This window comes from Schistocerca cancellata, chromosome 5 (genome assembly GCF_023864275.1).
Source record: "Schistocerca cancellata isolate TAMUIC-IGC-003103 chromosome 5, iqSchCanc2.1, whole genome shotgun sequence".
Taxonomy (NCBI): domain Eukaryota; kingdom Metazoa; phylum Arthropoda; class Insecta; order Orthoptera; family Acrididae; genus Schistocerca; species Schistocerca cancellata.
In genome coordinates, this window is record NC_064630.1 from 1,749,285 (window position 1) to 1,776,412 (window position 27,128).

General features: G+C 40.6%; 1 protein-coding gene across 5 annotated transcripts in view; it reads left to right on the plus strand.

The window, feature by feature from the left end:
- LOC126188113 (uncharacterized) overlaps positions 1-27,128 on the plus strand; it is a 77,419-nt gene that overhangs the window by 44,572 nt on the left and 5,719 nt on the right. For 2 of the 5 annotated variants that reach the window (XM_049929581.1, XM_049929580.1), the window contains exons 2-5: positions 6,486-6,630; positions 6,803-6,906; positions 7,849-8,008; positions 8,088-8,302. In XM_049929581.1, coding sequence (XP_049785538.1) covers positions 6,903-6,906; positions 7,849-8,008; positions 8,088-8,302 — 379 coding nt within the window. In that variant the 5' untranslated portion in view covers positions 6,486-6,630; positions 6,803-6,902. The remainder of the gene's footprint in view (positions 1-6,485; positions 6,631-6,802; positions 6,907-7,848; positions 8,009-8,087; positions 8,303-27,128) is intronic. The other 3 variants (XM_049929582.1, XM_049929584.1, XM_049929583.1) reach the window with 3 other exon arrangements.

The following is a 27,128-nucleotide window of genomic DNA, read 5'->3' on the forward strand; positions in this document are numbered from 1 at the left end:
TATTTGAAGTATGTGTTATCTCTACTCTTTGTAACCTATGTGCTAGAGTATGATCGAAACCAGTCATTAGCTACCCCTCTTATTCCTAATGCTTCTAATTTATTTAATAGAATCTTGTGGTCGACTGTATCAAATGCCTTTGAAAGATCCAAAAATATGGCTCTGACACACTCATCTTTATCAAGAGCATCAAGTACAACCTTTGTGAATTCTACTATGACTGATTTCGTATTTTTGCCACTTCGGAAACTAAACTGTGATTCGCTTAAAAGATTGTATTTATTCAGGTAATTCATTAATCTGTCTTTCATAATTGCTTCTATTATTTGTGAGAATGCTGACAGCAGGGAAATGGGCTGGTAATTTTCTATGTCTTCTGCATTACCTTTCTTAAGCAAAGATACAACTCTTGCCTGTTTTAGCTGCTCTGGAAATGTCCCTGATGTGAAAGATTCATTTATTATATTTGTTAAGGGGCCTTGTATGTTTCAGTACACACATTGGTACTTCATCTAAGCCTGCTGACTTTTTATTTTTTAGTTTTTGAACAGTTTTATTGACTTCTTTCTCTGTGGTTGGAAATAACATCATTTTATTTAGTGCAACATTATTTACAGGTGTTACATTTGTTTTGGGGAATTTTTGCTGTAACTTCTCTGCAATACTCGAAAAATGCTCATTTACGTAGTTTGCTAAGTGTTGTGGATCATTTATTGCCTTATCCCCCTCCCTTAGCAGTATGCTATTCTGCGTTTCTTTGCCTCTCCCTGTTCCCTTTTTCATAACATCACAGACTGTTTTGCTTTTATTCTCTGCATTATATATTAGTTTGTCATTAAATGACTATTTTTCAGCAATCAGCACATTCCTATAGATCTTTTTGTATCTATGATAGAAATTTAAGAATTATGGATCCTTGTGAATCTTTTACATGGAACTTAGGTGTTTAAGTGTTTGGGAGGACTTCGTAATAGATGCTGTTATCCATCTGTTTTTGTGAGATGTTGATTCAGACATGCATACTTTTGGAAATTCCTTTTCAAAGTTCAATTTAAACAATGTGGTGAATTTAGAGAATTTCATGTTCACATTGGTTTCCTTATACACTTCATCCCAGCTTTGTTTTTCTAGTTCTTTTGAAAAATCTTTCAGCGAAGAAAATCATGGCTTCTGTTTTTTGGGACAGACAAGGCATTCTTCTGTTGGAATTTATGCCTCCTGGAATGACAATTAATGCTGCTGCATATTGACAGACTTTGAAATGTCTTCGAAGGACAATTCAAAACAAGCACAGGGGAATGCTGACAAGTGGAGTCTGCTTGCTTCCTGACAACGCTCAGCCTCTCACAGTGCCCCTTGTTACTCAAAAAATTCAAATGGGACATATTGGACCATCCGCCATACAGCCCGGACCTTGCACCCACTGACTTCCATGTCTTCCGTTACCTGAAGTCACATCTTGGTGGAAAATCATTTCACGATGATGAAGAGATCAAAGACGAAGTTGAAATGTGGTTCTGACAACAGGCAGCAACCTTCTATGACTGTGGGATGCAAAAGCTTGTGCGCCGACTTAACAAATGTTTGGATAATAGGGGTGATTATATCGAAAAATAACAAATAATCCAGTTATGAATATAATAGAGGGAAACATTCCACGTGGGAAAAATATATCTAAAAACAAAGATGATGTGACTTACCAAAAGAAAGCGCTGGCGGGTCGATAGACACACAAACAAACACAAACATACACACAAAATTCTAGCTTTCACAACCAACGGCTGCTTCGTCAGGAAAGAGGGAAGGAGAGGGAAAGACGAAAGGATGTGGGTTTTAAGGGAGAGGGTAAGGAGTCATTCCAATCCCGGGAGCGGAAAGACTTACCTTAGGGGGAAAAAAGGACGGGTATACACTCGCACATGCACACGTATCCATCCACACATATACAGACACAAGCAGACATATTGAAAGGCCTTTGAATCTGTCTGCTTGTGTCTGTATATATATATGTGTGTGTGTGTGTGTGTGTGTGTGTGTGTGTGTGTGTGTGTGTGTGTGTGTGTGTGTGCGTGCGCGCGCGCGGGTGTATACCTGTCCTTTTTTCCCCCTAAGGTAAGTCTTTCCGCTCCCGGGATTGGAATGACTCCTTACCCTCTCCCTTAAAACCCACATCCTTTCGTCTTTCCCTCTCCTTCCCTCTTTCCTGACGAAGCAGCCGTTGGTTGCGAAAGCTAGAATTTTGTGTGTATGTTTGTGTTTGTTTGTGTGCCTATCGACCTGCCAGTGCTTTCTTTTGGTAAGTCACATCATCTTTGTTTTTAGATATAAATAATCCAGTTAATAAGATGTAACTGACGTTTTCTAAATAAATGTTCTATTTAAGGACTGCAAGCCATTGTATCTTTACTTTTTGAAATGCCCTCGTAAATGCATGATCCTCCACCCCTTGCAGTAGTGCTGCAGTAAGAGTTTGCCCTTTCATACAATGATAATACTACATGTTGCATTTCTGTGTCTCTACACCAGTGCTCAGTAATACAAACTACTGTGCATTTCAAACATTGGAGCTCAACTTCTAATAGTTGTATTTTATTTTTTATTGGTTGCATGTTTTGATGGAGGATTGTTAAGTCTCTGAAATGCCCCTTGTTACTCTTTCCAATGTTTTTTTTTTATTTGTGACATCTGGTATGTGTGATATTTGAAGTGTTAAAATCTGTCTTGTGAGTGATTGTTTCAGTATTTTTTTAAACTGCTGGACATACTCTTTAGACAGTACTGTCCTCAGAGCCATCCCTAACCCCACATTGATTCGCCTCACAGCTCCATCAAGGTGTGGTTGATCATGACGCCGGAACAGATCAACGAAGTGTACGTTGGTGCCATGAGTCAGGGAAGCAGTCTTGTCCATGTCACCACCTGTCATATGCCCCATCCCTGCCTAAACTGTTTCCTGCCCCACCATTACTACATGGCCCTCTTTTGTAAAGTCCTTACATAAAGACCCTAGGTCCTCTATCACATGACTTAAGCCTGCATTTGGCTTGAAGATACTGGTGGCCTGGTACGCTGCCCCTAAACTTTCCTGTAACTGAGGACCTACAACTAACCCATGGCTGCTATCTAGCAGCAGCACTTTCTTCTTCCTAACATTTTGTCCATTCCTAGGCTTCTTGGCCTCGGTTGAAGTGTGTTGCACGTTTCCTGCTCCTCGTTCTACCTGAGGCTCTTCTCCACTTAACTCTGGCAGTGGTAGATACCTGTTTTTGGTGTTGATGATAAAACTGAGAGATCATGTTCTATTTCTTCCTATCCTCCTACCAGCTGCCAGTTCCCAACCACCCTCCTCCCCCTATCTCCCTTGATCCTTATCAGTTCCTTCCTTGCTTCTTCCAACTGTGCCTGAAGGGCACAGATTTTCCTTTCCTGTTCCGTAATCAAAATGTTCATACTCCATACTCTGCTACTCCGCAGTTCCAGGAGAGAGCCTCTTCTGTTCTCGCAACATTCTCCCCACTGCATCCCCCCCCCCCAGTGAAAATATCTCCTACAAGAGCAGCTCCCACATTTCTCACTCATAGTCAGATTTGAAAGAATAATTAAGTTTAAAGAATGTTTTAAGTTTGACAAGTACACAAGATTGGCTGTATGTAAGCAACCTCAATACTTCAGCGACCATTATGTGGAGTGGATGGAGAATCACCTAAAAACCTTGTGTAACCCCATACACAGTTAGCTAAATTGGTGACAGCCTCTTTACTTCTCATTCTGTCATCTAGGAACTGTAGTTGATACATTGCTCACTGTGTACTATCTTTGACATGCTGCTGCTGCTGATGATGATGATTATGATGAAGTCCCATACTCCATGACGGAGCGTAGGGGAACGATGCGGGAGACCCGCACCGCCGTACTAGGCAAGGTCCTAGCGGAGGTGTTTGCCATTGCCTTCCTCCGACCGTAATGGGGATGAATGATGATGATGATGATGACGATGATGACGATGATGACGACGACGACGACGACGACGACGACGACGACACAACAGCACCCAGCCATACAACAGCACCCAGCCATACAACAGCACCCAGCCATCTCAAGGCAGCAAAAGTCCTTGACCCCGCCGGGAATCGAACCCGGGACCCCGTGCTCGGGAAGCGAGAACACTACCGCGAGACCACGAGCAGCGGACTTTGACATGCTACACTTTTTAATTGCTTCGCCTGCCCTTGTACTCACGGAATGTGGATCCATATCAGCCTAGGGTCTGACTGATCTGCCCCTTTCTTTCAACCCCCCCATCTGCCCCTCTCCTTCCCCAGCTTATCACACTTTGCTTAAGAAGGAACATGAAGTTTCCAAAAGGTGGTACTGTGATTTTTCAGTAGTCCTACTTAATATTTCACTTCCTCAAGGTAAACACTGGCCAATTGTTCTGTCACCTCCTAATTTTACAATAATTAGTCTTGTTTTATCGTATCTACACAGTAGATATTTCAGTCTAGGTACTATTTATTTTTACTAAGTAACTATTTTTTTTTATTTCCAAATGGCATAATTGAGAATTTTCCAGTATTTGTTCTAAATTACTTTAGTTGATGACTGCAGATAGTTCTGAATCAATAATTCTACTCTGAGCTCAATTACTAACCACCCATTGTCCTAATGTTTGGTATAATTTACACTCTTATGTTTTGACGGACAGTTGGCTCCAAAGCATTTGAGTATTGCATCTAGAGTGTATCAAATTTTCAATTTATTTTGTTCGTGTATTAAACACTTCCACATTGTTTTTGCTTCAGTCTATCTCCAAACATTTTATCTACTGTATCTTTTGTAGGAGTTCAAGTGCAGTTACTGCCTTTTTCTGCTGTGATGGATGAAAATTTTGTTGAAACAGTTAAGAGCAGTGAATGCAGGGCAGATACACTGTTTGTAATATTTTGTATGATCCATGGGCCTGATTTGCAATTTTTTTATATTGTGATGAAGAATATCTTCTAGATACACCGACCGGCCAGAACATTACGATCGCAGACTTACTATCGATATAAATCCGTCCGGGCAATAGCAGCATCACCTGGCAGGGAATGACTGCTAGTCACACACTCGCACGGTGCACATAGTACAAGTGAGCGTGCTGTCCGTGCGAAGAATGGGGAAGACGCGGGATCTGTCTGAGTTTCAGAGCAGATTGTGACGGCACGGAGGCTCGGCACGAGCATTTCAGAAACTGCAGAATTTCAACGGTGTTTGAGGAGTGCTGTGGTGAGTGTCTTCAACATGTGGCGATACCGAGGTGAAGCCACGCCCAGTCACTGTGGGCTCGGACAGCCACCCCCCCTTACTGCTGTCTGACACTGTAGGCTGGGCAGACTGGTGAAATGGAACAGGTGGTGGAACTGACATCAGACTTCAATGCCTTACAGAGTACACGTGTTTCTGTACACACAGTGCACCAAACACTCTCCTAATGGTGGGCCACTACAGCCGACGACCCACGCGTGTGCCAGTTAATGCTGTGACATTGACGACTACAACTGACGTGGGCATATGACCACTGGCACTGGACATTGGGGCAGCGGCAGAGCCTTGCACGGTTTGATGAATCCTGATTCCTTTTTTGTCATTGGTGGGAGTGCACGAATCTGTCGCCTCCAGCTCCTCGACACCTGTACTGTGAGACAGAGACGAGCTGGTGGTCACTCCATTATGTTCTGGGAAATGTTCACGTGGGCATCCACAGGTCCAGTGGAGCTCGGCAAGGTGCCACGACAGCCGAGGAGTATCGTAAACTGGCTGAAGACCTTGTACACCCCTTCGTAACGATCGTGTTTCCCGAAGGCTGTGGCATTTTTCAAAAATATAATGTGCCTTATCACAAGGCCAGGAGTGTGATTGAGTGGTTCCAGGAACCCAGTGGCAGATTCTAATTGATGATGTGCTGGCCCCCCAACTCGCTAGGTCTGAACCTGATCGAACACATCTGGAATGAAACTTCCTGGCAGATTGAAACTGTGTGCCGGACTGAGAATATCTGGAATATGATTGAACGTGGCATCAGAGGTTATCGTCCCCCTACCTTGAATTCACAGGATTTTGGTGAGTTTTGTTTGTAGATGAGGTGCCAGCTCCATCCGGCGACCTACCGAGTCCTCACTGCTGCCGTGCCGTGACGTTTGGCCACTGTTATCCGTGCCAGTGTTGGACGTACCGGCTATTAGGTAGATGATCGTAATGTTTTTGCTGGTCCGTGTATATATATGTGTAAATTAAAAGCCAGGGAAAATTTGTAGATATACAACCATATTATTATAATTCATTGTAGCGCTTGCAGCATAATTTAAATTAATCATCCCTAGTATTATCAGGTGACAGTGGTCAAATGAAAAATATGACAGTAAGTGTAGTTAATTTGCAATCCTTAGAATGTAAACCATTTAAATGTGGTGGCAGATGTATGCAAGTATCATTTATCTTAACAGGTTAATTTTTGTTGGTATCAGTCATGGTGTCCAGTAAATGGGTGACTGTTTCCTGGAGCAGCATTCTACCTGTAGCTAGTGCAGATGTAAGAGACAGCAGCAGTGTGACTTGTACAGAAAACAATTCTGGTCAATCTGATATTCGGTATGTAGAAATATTACATTGTTTCAAGTAAGAATATTTCTTGACCATACTCATTTTGGCTATAGAATGACATTTTCTACATGGATAAAGGACTGATATCAGAATAACCAATGAACAAATTCAGCAGACCAAAATTTCTGTAACATTTTCAGACTCATTTTGAATGTTTCAGGTAAAATGTATACCTCGCCACATAGAGACATCCATGACATCAGAAAGTGGGGATATAATTTGTGTGTCACACTTGTGGGAGATTTTCAACTTTCTGAGTCATGTGTAAGTGTCTGCATGCAATAAGATAAGTTACTTCAATTAATTTTATTTCCGTAACATGCTTGCGCAAATGAGTCTAGATCACTAGAAATTCATGATTTGTTGATGGTGAGTGATATCAGTTGCAGCAGCTGGGAAAATATTTAGACTCCATCTTCAAATGCACCAATTGCTGTTACTTCTATACTGATCATTATTTGTGTCATTGGGCAGGGGTTATCAGTTCTTAAAGTCCATGTCAGTCATCACAGAATTTATGTCTGTTGATTTCTGCCAGTAACATCTTGTCTGTTGTTATCCATATGAATGTTCATTCTGTCAGATGTGTGATTAGTATAACGGTCATAAATATCCATTAATACAAAAATCAGACTTTGAAATGTCCAATAGGATTGTCGTACATGAATATCTGAGATAAAAGAGCTGTAAACAAGCAATTTTAGCAAGTAAGTAGGAGAAAAAAAACTGCATTCTGTCAAAGATCAGAATTGCATACTAGTACAGTATGTGATATGATATGAAGTTATTTGAATGTTCATACTTAATGAAAATTTTGTGTAAAACTACTTCAGTGTAAGTTGAAGGTCTTTTAATACATTTGGTTTACTAATTCAAATTGTACAAATGTACAGAAAAAGGTAATGGTGGAGGGAAAGAGTGGAGGAAGAGGAATCTAAAATAAAGCTCTTATTTTTTTATTTACTTACTTATATTATTGATTTGTGTGTTCCATTGTTCATCTTCACAGTGCATTAATATAATGTGGAACATTCAACATGTGTTCAAAATAACATAGGTGGTGATAATGCAGCAAATTTTACTTTTGTTATGAAATTTACACTCTTTATCAGTTACGACTGGACTGTGTTATAACAGGAAACAGGCTAAATCTGGTCATTATAGTAGCTGCTTAATTTTTATCTAAACATTTTATTTCTAATTTAGGCATCAAGATGCAGACAGGAGAAAGAACAGCTAAAGATAAACGATTACAAAACTCCAATATAAGACCAAAAGGAACTTATTGTGCTGCTTTATGGTGTAACAATAATTTTGGAAGTAATCCATCGCTGTCATTGTTCAGAATTCCCAGAGAAAAATCACGGTAATATTTTAAAATTTGTTTTGTGGTTTCCTTTTGTTTAATGTAATGAACTTTCTGAAAAATATTTTTTACTTATCAGAGCTGCACAGTGGTTAGCAAATGCAGGCCGAGAAGATTTACTGGAAAGAGGTCCCAAGGCTTGGCACGTGAAGTATTTGTGCGAGCAGCATTTCACTGATCGAATGTTTATGAATGAAAAAAGGAAGAAGTTAGTGTGGAATGCTGTACCGACAATTTTTCCACAGCCACCAAATACATTAAAAAAGAATCTTGCCTCAACATCTGGAAAAAAGGGTAATATTATCTAGGAAAAAAAATCTATCAGCAAAATTTTCTTTTATTTGTTTCACAAGTGTGTGTGTAATTTTTTCTACTTTCTTAATTGATGTTATAGCTTATCCTGACATGAATTTCATGTCTTATTCACTCTTTCACAATTGTTTATTATGTTCAGATGCAAGTTTATTTTAAGTACCTCCGGCCTATAAGAACACAACTACAAGACTTACAGAAACTGCACATACATCGGTGGACAAAGTGCCTCTCCAAGTTTATTGCTTATATTAAAGGTGATTCATATGGGTACCTTTTGTGACACTCAAATGTCAGTGTGATAGTTAAACTGTTGCCACATGACCCAGCATGTCACAGTTGATGTCAGTGACTGCGTCAATTATCCTTCCCTGCAGCTCCTCCAAATTAAGTGGCAGTAGAGGCAAAGACACACAATCTTTGACATAACTCCATCAGGAGAAATCTCGAGGATTTAAAGTCAGGTGACCACGGGAGCCACTGAAGAGGAAGACGAGACTCGTGATGGGAAGCACATCCACTCGGATGCTGCAGCAGCTTGGCATCTGAGGGGGGAGAATGTGGTGGAGCACTGTATTACTGTGAAATTAAATGTCCACTGTCTTGCTGTACTTGCGGCATAAGCCATTGCTACAACATGTCCAGGTACGTGAAACCAATCGCTGTTTTCTGTGCGAAGAAAAATGATGTGTAAACTTTTGAAGAGGACATAGCACAAAAGACAGTTGTAGGTGAATTTCAAATGTGTTCCACAATCTTGAGTGGATGTTCTGCACCCCAAGCATCTTTATTATGACAATGCCCCTTTGCAGACACGTGAAACATGGCTTAGTCATTGAAAACAAACTTCTGTGAAAAAGCATGTTCCTCCAGTAGCTGCTGCAAGTCATTGCAAAAGTCAGACTTAATCTCATTGTTCTGAGTAGTTAGCAACCGTAACAACTGTTGCCAGTACGGTTTTATGCATATTGCGTGTGTAAAATGTGCCAGACAGCTGACTGCAGTGTTCTGCTCAGGTACGTCATTGTCATCGGTCTCTTGACGAATGATTCCCTCAAGTGTTCTGCCGTTCATGTTGATGGTCTCATTTGGTCTGTTTTCTTCACACCACAAAAACAACCAGTCTCACAGAATGTGTTAGTACCCCCATGGATTGTTTTGTCTGTTGGAGCTTTTACATGATATTTGGTACAAAACCATCACTGAACCATCACAGCTGATTCATATGTAAGGAATTCAGTGACACAGAACCTGTGCATCATTCCATTACATGCCACATGCCCGCTAGCAGTGTGCTTTGCAACTATACTATATCATGTTTTATGAATTGAAACCTGGAGAGCTGCTCTATTCACTGATGTGTGTGTGATTCTTCTTTATGTCTTCTAGTTTTTACACAGTCATCTAATAAAACCCCAGAGTTATTTACAAGTAACTATGTACATATCACACGTTTAATGTTGAACTTCATCTGTACATCTTCTTGTTTTTAGGTTGACCTTATCTCTTGCAAAGGAAGAATCCTTCATCTTAAACTATTAATTTAATGATATTAAGTGCGATAAGTGATTCTTAAATCTTACTGAAACATCCTAGGGTACCTCTTTTTGTCTTTCCCTAAACCATTTTAGGAAGAGCATAGATGGTAAATGCCAGTGCAGTCATAGTTGATTCACTTATTTATCCTTGTGCAAGAGTCAGTACTCAGTCTTCTGTGCATTGTTTATCATCAGTTTATAGTTACTCATTCAAACATTGTGTGTTGGAAGTAATATACAGTTTTATAGAAATAGAAAGATTTAAGAAAATCAGCAGTTTTTTGCCATTATGGTGTAAAACCATCATCTTGTTGTAAGGTGTTTTTTTGCATGTTCAGTCATTGTGCATCAACTGTTGCAGCCAAATGCATTTGATTGAACACTCTTGTAAAACAGTGCATTAACAAAAGCTAACAACTTAACTTTACTAGCAACCACAAAGTATTTATATTGATAATCCAAAGGTTTTTAAAGCCGGTCACTGAGAAATAGCATTTGGTTACATACAAGCACTTACAATCTTCTTGGAGTATATAGCAATATGTATCTGTTGCCAAAGATTGTAGTATTTTAAGGAGATATTAGTATATGCAATGCTGGTAAAATTGACCACTTCTGTAGTACTAACATAAGCTTCCCTGTAAAGACTTTTACATGGCTATAAAAATCAATTGAAGTGGAGACAATCTGTTTACTTATCCTGGAACATTATGTACACTAAAGCAACCATAGACAAAATTGAGCTTCAACCAGTCACAATTTTCCTGAACTGCAGCTAGTGCCATAAGTGCACTTGTTGTTGTTGTTGTTGTTGTTGTTGTTGTTGTTGTCTTCAGACCAGAGACTGATTTGATGCAGCTCTCGATGCTACTCTTTTCTGTGCAAGCTTCATCATCTCCCAGTACCTACTGCAACCTACATCTGAATCTGCTTACTGTAGTCATCTCATGGTCTCCCTCTACAATTTTTACCCTCCACACTGCCCTCCAATACTAAATTGGTGATCTCTTTATGCCTCAGAATATGAGCTTCTATTCTCTTCTTGTGTAAGCTATTTATCATCCACGTTTCATTTCCATACATGGCTACACTCCATACAAATACTTTCAGAAATGACTTCCTGACACTTAAATCTATACTGTATGTTAACAAATTTCTCTTCTTCAGAAACGCTTTCCTTGCCATTGCCAGTCTACATCTTATATCCCCTCTACTTTGAGCGTCATCAGTTATTTTGCTCCCCAAGTAGCAAAACTCATTTACTGGTTTAATTTGACTACATTCCATTATCCTTGTTTTGTTTTTGTTGATGTTCATCTTATAGCCTCCTTTCAAGACACTGTCCATTCTGTTCAGCTGCTCTTCCAGGTCCTTTGCTGTGTATGGCAGAATTACAATGTCGTCGGTGAACCTCAAAGTTTTTATTTATTCTCAATGGATTTTAATTCCTACTCCAAATTTTTCTTTTGTTTCCTTTACTGCTTGCTCAATATACAGATTGAATAACATCGGGGATAGGCTACAACCCTGTCTCACTCCCTTCCCAACCACTGCTTCCCTTTCGTGCCCTTCGACTCTTATAACAGCCAACTGGTTTTTTGTACACATTGTAAATAGCTTTCCGCTCCCTGTATTTTACCCTTGCCACCTTCAGAATTTGAAAGAGAGTATTCCAGTCAACATTGTCAAAAGCTTTCTCGAAGTCTACAAATGATAGAAATGTAGGTTTGCCTTTCCTTAATCTAATTTCCAAGATAAGTCGTATGGTCAGCATTGCCTCACGTGTTCCAACATTTCTACGGAATCCAAATTGATATTCCCCGAGGTCAGCTTCTATCAGTTGTGTCATTCATCTGTAATGAATTGGTGTTACCGTATTTACTCGAATCTAAGCCGCACTTTTTTCCGGTTTTTGTAATCCAAAAAACTGCCTGCGGCTTAGAATCGAGTGCAAAGTAAGCGGAAGGTGCCGCCACAACTAAGTTTTGCCGTCAAATACGTGTAGCGCTACACAGGCTTGCTTTGCAGGCACAAAGATGAATACTGGCGCCAAAACCTCTGCGTAAGTAAAAAAAAAAAAAGGGTGGAAGACGAGCTTTTTTCTCCGCCCCGAGTTTCGACCACTGCATTTTCATACATTATCCAACGAAACAACGAAGTAAATACAAATTCCGTATTGTTCATCTTCGAATGTAGCAGCATTTCAATGTACTACGAAAATCCGACTGGCACGACTGTTCGGGGTTTTTGTCAATATGGCTAACTCTATGTTCTGAATTTTTTTCTACCTGTGAGAAGAGATGGTTGCTAATAGGAACTTTTATGAATTGTGAATCACATGCAGTATTCTCTTCGCCATAAGAGTAATACGAATATAAACATTTTGCGATGTATTCTTTCGTGTTTGCTGCTATCTTATTTAAATCCTATCTGCCTAATAAACTACGAAACTAGAGTGAGACAACAGCAAACGCGGAAGAATGTACATATCATGTTTTGTTTATATTCGTATTATTCTTATGGCTAATAGTGATACATTCAGAAATGAAGCACGGCAATTGACTAGATTTTTAAATCTAAGATGACTAATTTCTGTGCAGAATGTAATGTAATGTACTAAAGCGGCGTCTGTAAAGATTTTCAAACGACGAAACATTTTCGCTAAACTCTCTTTCAGAACATCTTCTATCATACACAGTCTATTATTTAGTTCTTGTTGATCATTATCAAAGAAAGCAGCAGTGTAAGTAACAATAAATAGCAGTCTCTTGCCATTGTTTCGCTAATGAGACAATTCCTCTCTCTCTTTTAAGCCGCGGTAGTGCACAGAAAAGCAAGCCATGCCGCGAGCGGCGACAGGCCGTGAACACGCACTATCAGAATACGACAAACAATGCACGACACAGTACAGTAATGCATTTTCAGCTTAGAGTGACGTTAACACCTATAACAAAGAAAATGGCACTTATCAGATCAAAGAAAAATAAGCAATCAATTCAAACCAGACGAAGCACGTGAAAAAGGAAGGGTACCCGTATCAATACGGACGGAGCGCCTACCGCATAGCAATGGCTACCTTGTAAAGCTTAACTGCTAAGCTTACGACTTGAACCAAACTACTGTAGTTGTATCGTCATTCATTCGACCTAAATTGTGTCTCATATTAAAATGGACCAACTTTGTTTCGATTTGGAGGTGCGGCCTAAAACTTTTCTCTCCTCTTGAATTTCGAGTCTCAAATTTCAGGTGCGGCTTAGATTCGGGAAATTTATTTTTCCTTGATTTCGAGTCTCATTTTTCAGGTGCGGCTTAGATTCGAGTGCGGCTTAGAGTCGAGTAAATACAGTAGTATTTTGCAGCCGTGGCTTATTAAACTGATAGTTTGGTAATTTTCACATTTGTCAACACCTGATTTCATTGGGATTGGAATTATTATATTCTTCTTGAAGTCTGGTAGAGTTTTGTTAGGCCTGGCTCTCCCTAGGCTGTCAGTAGTTCTAATGGAATGTTGTCTACTCCCTGGGCCTTGTTTCGACTTAGGTCTTTCAGTGCTCTGTCAAACTCTTCACAGAGTATCATATCTCCCATTTCTATAATATTGTCCGTAAGAACATCACCCTTGTATAGACCCTCCATATACTCCTTCCACCTTTCTGCTTTCCCTTCTTTGCTTAGAACTGGGTTTCCATCTGAGCTCTTGATATTCATGCAGGTGGTTCTCTTTTCTCCAAAGGTCTCTTTAATTCTCCTGTAGGCAGTATCTGTCTTACCCCTAGTGATATGCGCCTCTACAGCCTTAAATTTGCACTATAGCCATCCCTGCTTAGCCATTTTGCACTTCCTGTCGATCTCATTTTTGAGATGTTTGTATTCCTTTTTTCCTACTTCATTTACTGCATTTCTCTATTTTCTCCTTTCATCAATTAAATTCAATATTTCTTCTGTTACCCAAGGACTTCTACTAGCCCTCATCTTTTTACCTACTTGATCCTCTGCTGCTTTCAGTATTTCATCCCTCAAAGCTACCCATTCTTCTTCTACTGTATTTCTTTCCTCCATTCCTGTCAATCATTCCCTAATGGTCTCCCTGAAACTCTCTACAACATCTGGTTATGTCAGTGTATCCAGGTCCCATCTCCTTAAATTCCCACCTTTTTGCAGTTTCTTCAGTTTTAACCTACAGTTCATAACCAATAGAGTGTGGTCAGAGTCCACATCTGCCCCTGGAAATATCTTACAATTTAAAACGTGGTTCCTGAATCTCTATCTTACCATTATATAATCTATCTGAGACCTTCCAGTATCTCCAGGCTTCTTCCATGTATACAACCTTCTTTTATGCTTCTTGAACCAAGTGTTAGCTATGATTAAGTTATGCTCTGTGCAAAATTGTACCAGGCGGCTTCCTCTTTCATTCCTTACTGCCATTCCATATTCACCTACTACATTTCCTTCTCTTCCCATTCCTACTATTGAGTTCCAATCACCCATGACTATTAAATTTTCATCTCCCTTCACTATCTGAATAATTTCTTTTATTTCATCATACATTTCTTCAATCTCATCGTCATCTGCGGAGCTAGTTGGCATATAAACTTATACTACTGTGGTAGGCGTGGCCTTCATATCTATCTTGGCCACAATAATGCGTTAACTATGCTGTTTGTAGTAGCCTACTCGCGTTCCTGTTTTCCTATTCATTATTAAACCTACTCTTGCATTACCCCTATTTGATTTCGTATTTATAACCCTGTATTTACCTGACCAGAAGTCTTGTTCCTCCTGCCACCGAACTTCAGTTATTCCCACTATATCTAACTTTAACCTATTTGTTTACCTTTTTAAATTTTCTAACCTACCTGCTCGATTAACGGATATGACATTCCACGCTCCGATCCGTAGAATGCCAGTTTTCTTTCTCCAGATAACAACATCCTCCTGTGTAGTCCCTGCCCGGAGATCCGAATGGGGGACTATTTTACCTCCGGAATATTTTACCCAAGAGGATGCCATCATCATTTAACCATACAATAAAAGTGCATGCCCTCGGGAAAAATTACGGCTGTAGTTTCCCCTTGCTTTCAGCCATTCACAGTACAAGCACAGCAAGGCAGTTTTGGTTAGTGTTACAAGACCAGATCAGTCAATCATCTAGACTGTTGCCCCCGCAACTACTGAAAAAGCTGCTGCCCCTCTTCAGGAACCACATGTTTGTCTGGCCTCTCAACAGATACCCCTCTGTTGTGGTTGCACCTACGGTATGGCCATCTGTATTGCTGAGGTATGCAAGCCTCCCCACCAATGGCAAGGTCCATGGGTCATGGGAGGAGGAAGTACACTTGATAAGATTTTAATAACAGTATTGTACCAATGGAATAACAATCATACTTATTTCAGAGGTGATAATGTGGCAAAATATTTTGTGGAAACTCATTGAGATGGATCCTTCAGTGCCCACACATTACATCGACATCAGAAGTAAAGAAAATTGAGATTCCAACAGTCTGTCAGTAACTGTGACTTATTTCTGTATATTCAACATCATGTAAGATGATGTTAGATTTTATATAAATTATAAGGCATGCAGGAAAACACAAGCCATCTAGTTTGCTTTGTGCATAACTAGATGATGGATTTACAGTGTCATCAAAGTTGCTTAATGTTTGTGCCCCTTTGCACAGCCCAAACAATAAGGAGGGCTGTGATACTATTCATGTGCAGACAAACAGTTCTCTTAAGATTGTATGGTAGAACTAAGGTAATATCTAGATTAAAATTTGTTATTATTGTTTCATTGAGCTATAATGCAGTTGTATTAACACGTCGGGGCAAAATAAACAGACACACATACTGATCACACATTGTAAGATGATCTTTTTATGGAGGACACTGGAAGTGAAAGTTGGGTATCTTCTGCTCAGCTGATAGGCAGTGCCGCAGTGTCACTACACCATGATGTATCTACTTGACAGTGGACCACCTCACATTTCACAGGGGTGGGTGGCTGAAAGAGAGCTCCGAGCTATTCAAGCTACTAAAATGATGTAGTCACTGTTGCGATTACTCTTCTATATTATAAACACAATGTTACTAATGTACAACTTCATTTACAATTGTGGACAGATCACGTAATTTGTAGTTCAAAATAGATCACAATATGAGTTCATGTACTGACATGACATTAAGGAAATAAAGTTCTGATATAACCTTCAGTTTTTCTTGCTTTAACATTATTGCCTTCGCTCTTTGCTCTGTGGCTTTCGAGTTACTACTGAGCTGTGAAGCCAAAGCATAAGCAGCCTTCTGTAGCAGGTGCAAGTGCTCATTCGCCATTGCATCTAGTCAACCCTGTGGGCTGTTGTCTTGTATACCCAGTTTGCATGTATGTCAAACCAAAGCACACACGTTGGATTGTACCACACTTAATAAGTACCTAATCGACATTTCTGGTTTCCACAAACGTGTTTCTTTGGTCTGAGTGGTTAGACGTGGAAAATGTCGTTTTGCAGAATCGACTTGTTTCACCACACAGTTTAATAACATACGGGAGTGACACGAGTCGACGGTGAGCCTCTAGAAAGATAAGGTACAGCCTCTTCACTCATTTTTCTCAATGATAATAATAACCACTACACACAACACTGCACACAAATCAACACTACCTTCACAATCACTACTGCACACAATATTGTTACAAATCTAAGGTTGACACGGAGAGTAAACATTCCCTGGTGGCCCTAAGAAATGGGCCACCTTAAAGTGTGTGATTAGGAAGTGCCCATTATTTGGTGGATACTGTGCAGGAGGTGATATGGGACGAGGGGAATAACTGATCTGAGAATGTAGACCCATTCTACATAGAGTATGTGTGATCACATCACCACCCTGAAAGTTTTGCAAAAGTGGGAGAAACTTCAATACATAGATTTTTTTATGTTGCTGATAGTGGAATAGATAGGTGTACTTTTGTGGAGCCAGTGATGTCCCTCTGTTCCAGTGAAGTAGGGCAGACAAGAAAGTTAAACCAGATGATGAGGTTGCGGGCTTTCAAAACGACTACGCCCCCTCCGACTCAGAGTTGCAGTATTAAAGTTTTGGCTGGTTTTGTTGTCTAGGGGCTGGGATACGTAGTTGCCGCACTACAGGCCAAATACTTCTGAGTCTACAGTGTACAATAAGAATACACACATGAATTGAATGGTCGAAGGTTTCTATCACTCGGCAATTGCGAATTATGAATGTCACATATAAATTTATAAATGAAAGATTGCAATTAAATAAAATCTGCAGGTACTATCTTAACGACTTTAAATGATGAGTACGATAGTAGAAATATTTTTGAGAGTGTGGTATATTTCTGCAAAACACTTATTGGTGTCGATTGTCCAGCAATTAAATAAAATAAAAGTTGAATAACAGGGAAACAATAGATTCCTACAGCACGTAATTAGTTATGAACGACGACATAGCTCACGAGACATTCACTTCTAAACGCACACTATGTCTTCACTGCGGAAGCCACGGAAATCACACAAGAGCACAAGTCAGCAGTCTGAAATATTTCTATCCCCCACGACCGCTCACAAACTGCTCCACTGTCTAAGTCTTTCCGCTGACTGTGCATCCCTCGCATCGTACCATCCCGGCACTTCCCGTGTCCTGTGTTGTACTGCCCAGAACTGCCCCCATGTATCCTCTCCCTAACTTACTTCCATCCAGTCTCCCCATTCACGAGCGCTGTGATTGGCTAGAGCACTCGCACGGTGTCTTCAATTCAACGTACACTCACAAAAATATTTAAATACGTACAAAATACTGGAGTTACATTTAAATAACTTTGAAATTAAATAAATATTCCTACGGCTGGACCATAAACACGTTCTAACACACATTATTAGATACATAAACAAATTAAACAAACATATATCAAAGGAATATAACAAAAGGTAGGCCATAAGCCTAATGTTTCTGTGCTTTCTAAAACACAGTAAATATTTAACTAATTTCTTCATGAATAGTATATATCAAATATAAACAAAGACATAGATGAATAAATATATTTATAAGCATGCTGCTACCGTTTCTTCGTATAATTGTGGAGTACTTATGGCCTGATGCGATCGTTAGTAATTGGCCACTTTGACCTCGAATAACTCATGTGCTATTAAAGTCACATGCCTGTGATTCATACCAATTTAAGTTTACACTTATAGCTTTCTACAGACACGGCGATCGACAAAATCGTATGAAGTATTTATATTTTGGAAATTCGTTGCTGGGTGTTACTTGTATAATTTACCGTCAGATACTAAACTATACATTAATAAAGATATTGAAAATCTGATTACACCATCAGAATAGTCGTGCAAATAATAGTAATGTACATGTTACTTTTTTAGGTATCGTGATTCATCTGGCTACTGTTAATTTCTATACGAACTGTGAAATGTCTGCCATTAAGGTTCCACAAAGTCCGCCATCTTTGGCATTCCCGGCACACAGCATCACCAAGGAATTCCCAGCCATGTGCTCGATGGACCACGTGGTCTGGACATTGTGCAGCATCATGCGCTTGCTAACGTGCTGCACCTTGCCAAGCAGCCCGAGCGGTGGCCACCAATTCTGAACTTAGAATATTTTCAGGGCGCCACAACTCCCTGTTACCTCACACACCTCCACTTATTAATATTCTGAATTGCCAGAATGTTCAGAAGTAGCACCCTTCAGTTCATACCAGTACATATAAAACAAATTTCAAAGAACAGAATTACATGATTAAACGCCAGGCCAATAGTGTTAACAAGATTTTTGTAGTGGTGTGGAAGCAGCAATAATTTCGAAATAAACTAACACAAATTATGAACGAAACGGCATATTAAATAAATGCCTGCAATATTCTTTCTTTTTTTTTTTTTTTTTTCTTTTTACAAGTAAAATTTTTAAATGCACTTTCACTTATGTGTGATTTTGTAAGCACTTCCAGTGCCACTCACTCAGCGCTAAGGCACTTTCTCGCATTAGTTTTTTCCATCGCACTACACACACTCACATGGATTTTAGCATGAGGTATTGATCAACTCACATCAGTCTTTTGACCAAGTGCCTCGCAGAAATCGTGTCTGCCTCTGAATTCAGAGTCCCACCATTTATCATGAGAAATCTGTCTACAACAAAAACCAAAGGTAGAAACCCCCCAACGAACCATTTCTCGAAACCAACCAAGATCCTTGCTAAAGATTCCCTCCAGCGGAAAACGATACTTTAGGATCATAGTCACAAGCAGAGTGTATATGACCCAGGACAACAGGGAGATCTGGGAAAAACCCGGGAATTTTTTCATCCAGGAGATAACCGGGAAAAACCCGGGAATTGTTTAGAATTCTGTGATTTTTTTATTGTTTTTAGTTTTCAGTTAAATTTCTGTGTTTTTGACTGGTAAGAACCAATACTCTAACAAAGGATATTACTGTATCCCGCTACTGCAGAATAATACTGCAGCAACAAAACATGAGCAAGAGAGAATATAAGTAAATAAATAAATAAAACTTAAGTCACAAAGGAAATGCACCATATACAGCAAGAAAACAGTGCTCATACAAGCGTCTGCCAACCGCAGAGTGTGTCAGAGGCTTTAGGAAGACTATGCAAAGCTTTATAACAACAAATTGCCTCCGATGAGCGTGACATGACAACTGTTTAAATTAGATTCGTTTGAGCAGTTGCTGGCGGGTTCTTGCGCTTCTAGGTACAGAAGTGTGGCTGGGCGCCACTACGTAATATTGCCCCGGTTCGGAAATATAGTAAATCTGGGGCTGATGCACAGAGCAGTCTGAGTTTTTGTGGGGAGGTGGGTCGTCTCCACGTGACCTGTGTTTACGTTCAGTGATTTTGCTGTTTCCTCTTCATTTATTGCTCTCGCATTCAATGATAACAAAACGGATTTTTGTGGCCGGGAGTTATCAAATAAATTAAGTTACGTTTGCATAATTACAGAAGGCTAAAATATGTTATTAGTTTCAGATTTTATTTCCTGACAATGAAGTATTAATCCCCTTACAGAACAATGAAGTTATTTTGCCGGTTTGTTAAAGAGATTTGGCTTTTATTAATCTTTTCTGCTCAGGCAGTTAATTTATTTGAAACGAAGTGTTTAATTTCACACTATTGGCTAGTTTCAACTGTTCGCTGCATTTAAAGTGCACATATGGCATTATGCCATAGTAAAGAACCAAACACGAGATAATACAGTACTGGTACTCCAAGAAAATTTACATACGAATGTGCATTTTAAGCCGAATTATGCATTTTAGTATGGTTCACAAAATTCCGATGCTCTTGAAGTATCCTCTGATTTCTTGTTTCTTTTATGACATAATGTAAGATCTAATGTTTTACAGGTACGAACATATGGGCTTCCTGCGTCATCGAAGCTGCCCAAGCATGGTGACGCTTGTTATCTGGCGCTTTCTTGCAACTGCTGAAACGAACCTATTTCTAACAGGTCGTGGGAAAATATTGCAAATGATTTGAAAAGTGTTACATTCAAAGCAGATTTCCTTTTACGCAGGATGAACTATGGCCTGGTATAGGTTTATAGATGACATCTTTGTGGTCTGGACTCGTGGTGAAGAAACACTCCTTAATTTCCTCCATAACCTCAACTCCTTTTCGAATCTGAATTTCACCTGGTCCTTCTCCAAAACCCAAGCCACCTTCATGGATGTTGACCTTCATCTTCTTGAAGCTCACATCCACACCTCTGTCCACATCAAACCCAGAAACAAACAACAGTACCTTCACTTTGACAGCTGCCATCCATTCCACATCAAATGCTCCCTTCCTCATAGCCTAGATATTCGTGGCAAACGTGTCTGCTCCATTGACGAATCCCTCAACAATTACACCAATAACCTTACCAGTGCTTTCCTCTCCCACAACTATCCTGCAGACCTTGTCCACAAACAGATCTCCCGAGCAATACATTCCTCCCCGTCCAACAACAATGTTCCTACCCCCAGACCACACAGAAGCATCCCATCCCCCTTGTCACCCAATATTAGCCTGGCCTCGAATACATCAAAAATTACTCCGCCAGGGATATGACTTTCTCAAGTCAACCCCTGAAATGAGAGCATCCCTTGACAAAATTCTCCCCACACCACCCAGAGTTGCCTTTCGTCGCCCCCCTAACCTCCGTAACATCCTTGTCAAACCCTACAATATTCCCAGACTACCTTCTCAACCCAGCGGTTCCTACCCCTGTAACCGACGCCGCTGCAAAACCTGCCCCATGCATCCCCCCACAACCACCTACTCCAGCCCCACTACTGGTAAAACATACACAATTCAAGGCAGGGCCACATGTGAAACAACACATGTCATTTATCAGCTGACATGCCTGCACTGCACAGCCTTTTACATCGGTATGATGACAACTAAACTGGCTGAGCGCATGAACGGGCACAGACGAACTGTCGACCTAGGAAATGTCCAATACCCAGTAGCAGAGCATGCCATCCAGCATAATTCTAGGGACCTAGGAACCTGCTACACCGTGTGTGCCATTTGGCTTCTCCCACCCAACACCAGTCCCTCTGAACTGCGAAGATGGGAACTTGCACTCCAACACATCCTTTCATCCCGCCATCCCCCTGGACTGAACCTACGTTAAACATCCTCACTCCCATTTGCTCTTCAGTCTTCTCCTCTTTCCCTTTCCTCTTTAGCCATTCACGCATCTTTTCATCCTACATAGTTGTGTTTATCTTTATACTATATATCTCTTTACTTCCGTATGCGTCCTCTTTGGTTTGAAGCTGGCACAGTACTTACAGTAGAATATCTTTGGATTCCCTCTGACAACCATGCCTCCATCCTTGCTACCCTCCCTGTTTTCCTTTCCGTGTTACTTCATAACCTGGGTTGTGAGAAACTGAATCGACCTTACCTTCTTCCCTTTCTTTCCCCTCTCTCCTCCCTGATGAAGGAATAAAGTTCCAAAAGCTAGGAATGTAAATTTTCTGTTCTGTTTTGTGTATCTATCGGCTGTACTGAGCTGAGGTAAGTACATCTACATCTACATCTACATCTACATTTATACTCCGCAAGCCACCCAACGGTGTGTGGCGGAGGGCACTTTACGTGCCACTGTCATTACCTCCCTTTCCTGCCCGCGTATGGTTCGCAGGAAGAAAGACTGTCTGAAAGCCTCCGTGCGCGCTCTAATCTCTCTAATTTTACATTCGTGATCTCCTCGGGAGGTATAAGTAGGGGGAAGCAATATATTCGATACCTCATCCAGAAACGCACCCTCTCGAAACCTGGCGAGCAAGCTACACCGCGATGCAGAGCGCCTCTCTTGCAGAGTCTGCCAGTTGAGTTTGTTAAACATCTCCGTAACGCTATCACGGTTACCAAATAACCCTGTGACGAAACGCGCCGCTCTTCTTTGGATCGTCTCTATCTCCTCCGTCAACCCGATCTGGTACGGATCCCACACTGATGAGCAATACTCAAGTATAGGTCGAACGAGTGTTTTGTAAGCAACCTCCTTTGTTGATGGACTACATTTTCTAAGGACTCTCCCAATGAATCTCAACCTGGTACCCGCCTCACCAACAATTAATTTTATATGATCATTCCACTTCAAATCGTTCCGCACGCATACTCCCAGATATTTTACAGAAGTAACTTCTACCAGTGTTTGTTCCGCTATCATATAATCATACAATAAAGGATCCTTCTTTCTATGTATTTGCAATACATTACATTTGTCTATGTTAAGGGTCAGTTGCCACTCCCTGCACCAAGTGCCTATCTGCTGCAGATCTTCCTGCATTTCGCTACAATTTTCTAATGCTGCAACTTCTCTGTATACTACAGCATCATCCGCGAAAAGCCACATGGAACTTCAGACACTATCTACTAGGTCATTTATATATATTGTGAAAAGCAATGGTCCCATAACACTCCCCTGTGGCACACCAGAGGTTACTTTAACGTCTGTAGACGTCTCTCCATTGATAACAACATGCTGTGTTCTGTTTGCTAAAAACTCTTCAATCCAGCCCCACACCTGGTCTGATATTCCGTAGGCTCTTACTTTGTTCATCAGGCGACAGTGCGGAACTGTATCGAACGCCTTCCGGAAGTCAAGAAAAATAGCATCTACCTGGGAGCCTGTATCTAATATTTTCTGGGTCTCATGAACAAATAAAGCGAGTTGGGTCTCACACGATCGCTGTTTCCGGAATCCATGTTGATTCCTACATAGTAGATTCTGGGTTTCCAAAAACGACATGATACTCGAGCAAAAAACATGTTCCAAAATTCTACAACAGATCGACGTCAGAGATATAGGTCTATAGTTTTGCGCATCTGCTCAACGACCCTTCTTGAAGACTGGGACTACCTGTGCTCTTTTCCAATCATTTGGAACCTTCCGTTCCTCTAGAGAATTGCGGTACACGGCTGTTAGATGGGGGGCAAGTTCTTTCGCGTACTCTGTGTAGAATCGAATTGGTATCCCGTCAGGTCCAGTGGACTTTCCTCTGTTGAGTGATTCCAGTTGCTTTTCTATTCCTTGGACACTTATTTCGATGTCAGCCATTTTTTCATTTGTGCGAGGATTTAGAGAAGGAACTGCAGTGCGGTCTTCCTCTGTGAAACAGCTTTGGAAAAAGGTGTTTAGTATTTCAGCTTTACGCGTGTCATCCTCTGTTTCAATGCCTTCATCATCCCGGAGTGTCTGGATATGCTGTTTCGAGCCACTTACTGATGTAACGTAAGACCAGAACTTCCTAGGATTTTCTGTCAAGTTGGTACATAGAATTTTACTTTCGAATTCACTGAACGCTTCACGCATAGCCCTCCTTACGCTAACTTTGACATCATTTAGCTTCTGTTTGTCTGAGAGGTTTTGGCTGTATTTAAACTTGGAGTGAAGCTCTCTTTGCTTTCGCAGTAGTTTCCTAACTTTGTTGTTGTACCACGGTGGGTTTTTCCCGTCCCTCACAGTTTTACTCAGCACGTATCTGTCTAAAACGCATTTTACGATTGCCTTGAACTTTTTCCATAAACACTCAACATTGTCAGTGTCGGAACAGAAATTTTCGTTTTGATCTGTTAGGTAGTCTGAAATCTGCCTTCTATTACTCTTGCTAAACAGATAAACCTTCCTCCCTTTTTTTATATTCCTATTAACTTCCATATTCAGGGATGCTGCAACGGCCTTTTGATCACTGATTCCCTGTTCTGCACATACAGAGTCGAAAAGTTCGGGTCTGTTTGTTATCAGTAGGTCCAAGATGTTATCTCCACGAGTTGGTTCTCTGTTTAATTGCTCGAGGTAATTTTCGGATAGTGCACTCAGTATAATGTCACTCGACGCTCTGTCCCTACCACCCGTCCTAAACATCTGAGTGTCCCAGTCTATATCTGGTAAATTGAAATCTCCACCTAAGACTATAACATGCTGAGAAAATTTGTGAAATGTATTCCAAATTTTCTCTCAGTCGTTCTGCCACTAATGCTGCTGAGTCGGGAGGTCGGTAAAAGGAGCCAATTATTAACCTAGCTCGGTTGTTGAGTGTAACCTCCACCCATAATAATTCACAGGAACTATCCACTTCTACTTCACTACAGGATAAACTACTACTAACAGCGACGAACACTCCACCACCGGTTGCATGCAATCTATCCTTTCTAAACACCGTCTGTACCTTTGTAAAAATTTCGGCAGAATTTATCTCTGGCTTCAGCCAGCTCTCTGTACCTATAACGATTTCAGCTTCGGTGCTTTCTATCAGCGCTTGAAGTTCCGGTACTTTACCAACGCAGCTTCGACAGTTTACAATTACAATACCGATTACTGCTTGGTCCCCGCATGTCCTGACTTTGCCCCGCACCCGTTGAGGCTGTTGCCCTTTCTGTACTTGCCCGAGGCCATCTAACCTAAAAAACCGCCCAGCCCACGCCACACAACCCCTGCTACCCGTGTAGCCACTTGTTGCGTGTAGTGGACTCCTGACCTATCCAGCGGAACCCGAAGCCCCACCATCCTATGGTGCAAGTCGAGGAATCTGCAGCCCACACGGTCGCAGAGCCGTCTCAGCCTCTGATTCAGACCCTCCACTCGGCTCTGTACTGGCCAGCCCCTCTCTCTCTTTGTTAGTATTTGTTTCACATCTTTATATGAGATTTTCCATTAATCATTTAGATATATTGAATCTAATTGATGAAAGAAGAAAATATAAATATGTAGTAAGTGAAGCAGGCAAAAAGGAATACAAACGTCTCAAAAATGAGATCGGCAGGAAGTGCAAAATGGCTAAGCAGGGATGGCTAGATGTAGAGGCATATCTCACTAGGGGTAAGACATATACTGCCTACAGGAAAATTGGAGGGACCTTTGGAGAAAAGAGAACCACTTGTGTGAATATCAAGAGTTCAGATGGACACCCAGTTCTAAGCAAGGAAGAGAAAGCAGAAAGGTGGAAGGAGTATATAGAGCGTATATACAAGGGCACTGTACTTGAGGAAAATATTATGGAAATGGAAGAGTATGTAGATGAAGACAAAATGGGAAATATGATACTGTGTGAAGAGTTTGACAGAGCACTGAAAGACCTAAGTGTAAACAAGGCCCCGGGAGTAGACAACATTCCATTAGAACTACTGACCAGCCCTGACAAAACTCTACCATCTGGTGAGCAACATGTATGAGACAGGCAAAATACTCTCAGACTTCAAGAAAAATATAATAATTCCATTCCCAAAGAAAGGAGGTGTTGACAGATGTGAAAATTACCAAACTATCAGTTTAATAAATCACGGCTTCAAAATACTAACGTGAATTCTTTACAGACGAATGGAAAAACTGGTAGAAGCCGACCTCGGGGAAGATCAATTTGGATTCTGTAGAAATGTTGGAACACGTGAGGCAATGCTGACCCTACGACTTAGCTTAGAAGCTAGACTAAGGAAAGGCAAACCTATGTTTCTAGCATTTGCAGACTTGGAGAAAGCTTTTGACTGTGTTGACTGGAATACTCTCCTTCAAATTCTGAAGGTGGCAGGGGTGAAATACAGGGAGCGAAAGGCTATTTACAATTTGTACAGAAAGCAGATGGCAGTTATAAGAGTCGAGGGGCATGAAAGGGAAGCAGTGGTTGGGAAGGGAGTGAGACAGGGTTGTAGCCTATCCCCGATGTTATTCAATTTTTATATTGAGCAAACAGTAAAGGAAACAAAAGAAAAATTTGGAGTAGGAATTAAAATCCATGGAGAATAAATAAAAACTTTGAGGTTTGCCGATGACATTGTAATTCTGTCAGAGACCGCAAAGGACCTGGAAGAGCAGTGTGATGGAATGGATAGTGTCTTGAAAGGAGGATATAAGATGAAAATCAACAAAAGCAAAATGAGGATAATGGAATGTATTCGAAATAAGACGGGTGATGCTGAGGGAATTACGATTAGGAAATGAGATGCTTAAAGTAGTAGATGAGTTTAGCGATTTGGTGAGCAAAATAACATGATGGTCAAATGTAGATTGGCCATGGCAAGGAAAACGTTTCTGAAGAAGAGAAATTTGTTAACATCAAGTATAGATTTAAGTGTCAGGAAGTCGTTTCTGAAAGTATTTGTATAGAGTGTAGCCATATATGGAAGTGAAACATGGACGGTAAATAGTTTGGACAAGAAAAGAATAGAAGCTTTCGAAATGTGGTGCTACAGAAGAATGCTGAAGATTACATGGGTAGATCACATAGCTAATGAGGAGGTATTGAATAGAATTGCAAAGAAGAGAAATTTGCGGCACAACTTGACTAGAAGAAGGTATCGGTTGGTAGAACATGTTCTGAGGCATCAAGGGATCACCAATTTAGTATTGGAGGGCAGTGTGGAGGGTAAAAATCGCAAAAGAGATGAATACACAAAGCAGATTCAGAAGGATGTAAGTTGCAGTAGGTACTGGGAGATGCAGAAGCTTGCACAGGATAGAATAGCATGGAGAGCGGCATCAAACGAGTCTCTGGACTAAAGACCACAATGACAACAACAACAACAGGTCTGTAATTTTAGGGATGGTTTGCGTGTATCTAGTATTGCAGATGGAAAATGTGCCCATGGTCACTGATTGATTACAAGGAATATTAATATCATACCAAGTCGACAGCACATTTTAATATTTTTCTATAAACACCATCATGGCCAGCAGAATTAGTATCTTTTAATTATGTGATTAATTTTCTAATCTGCATATATAT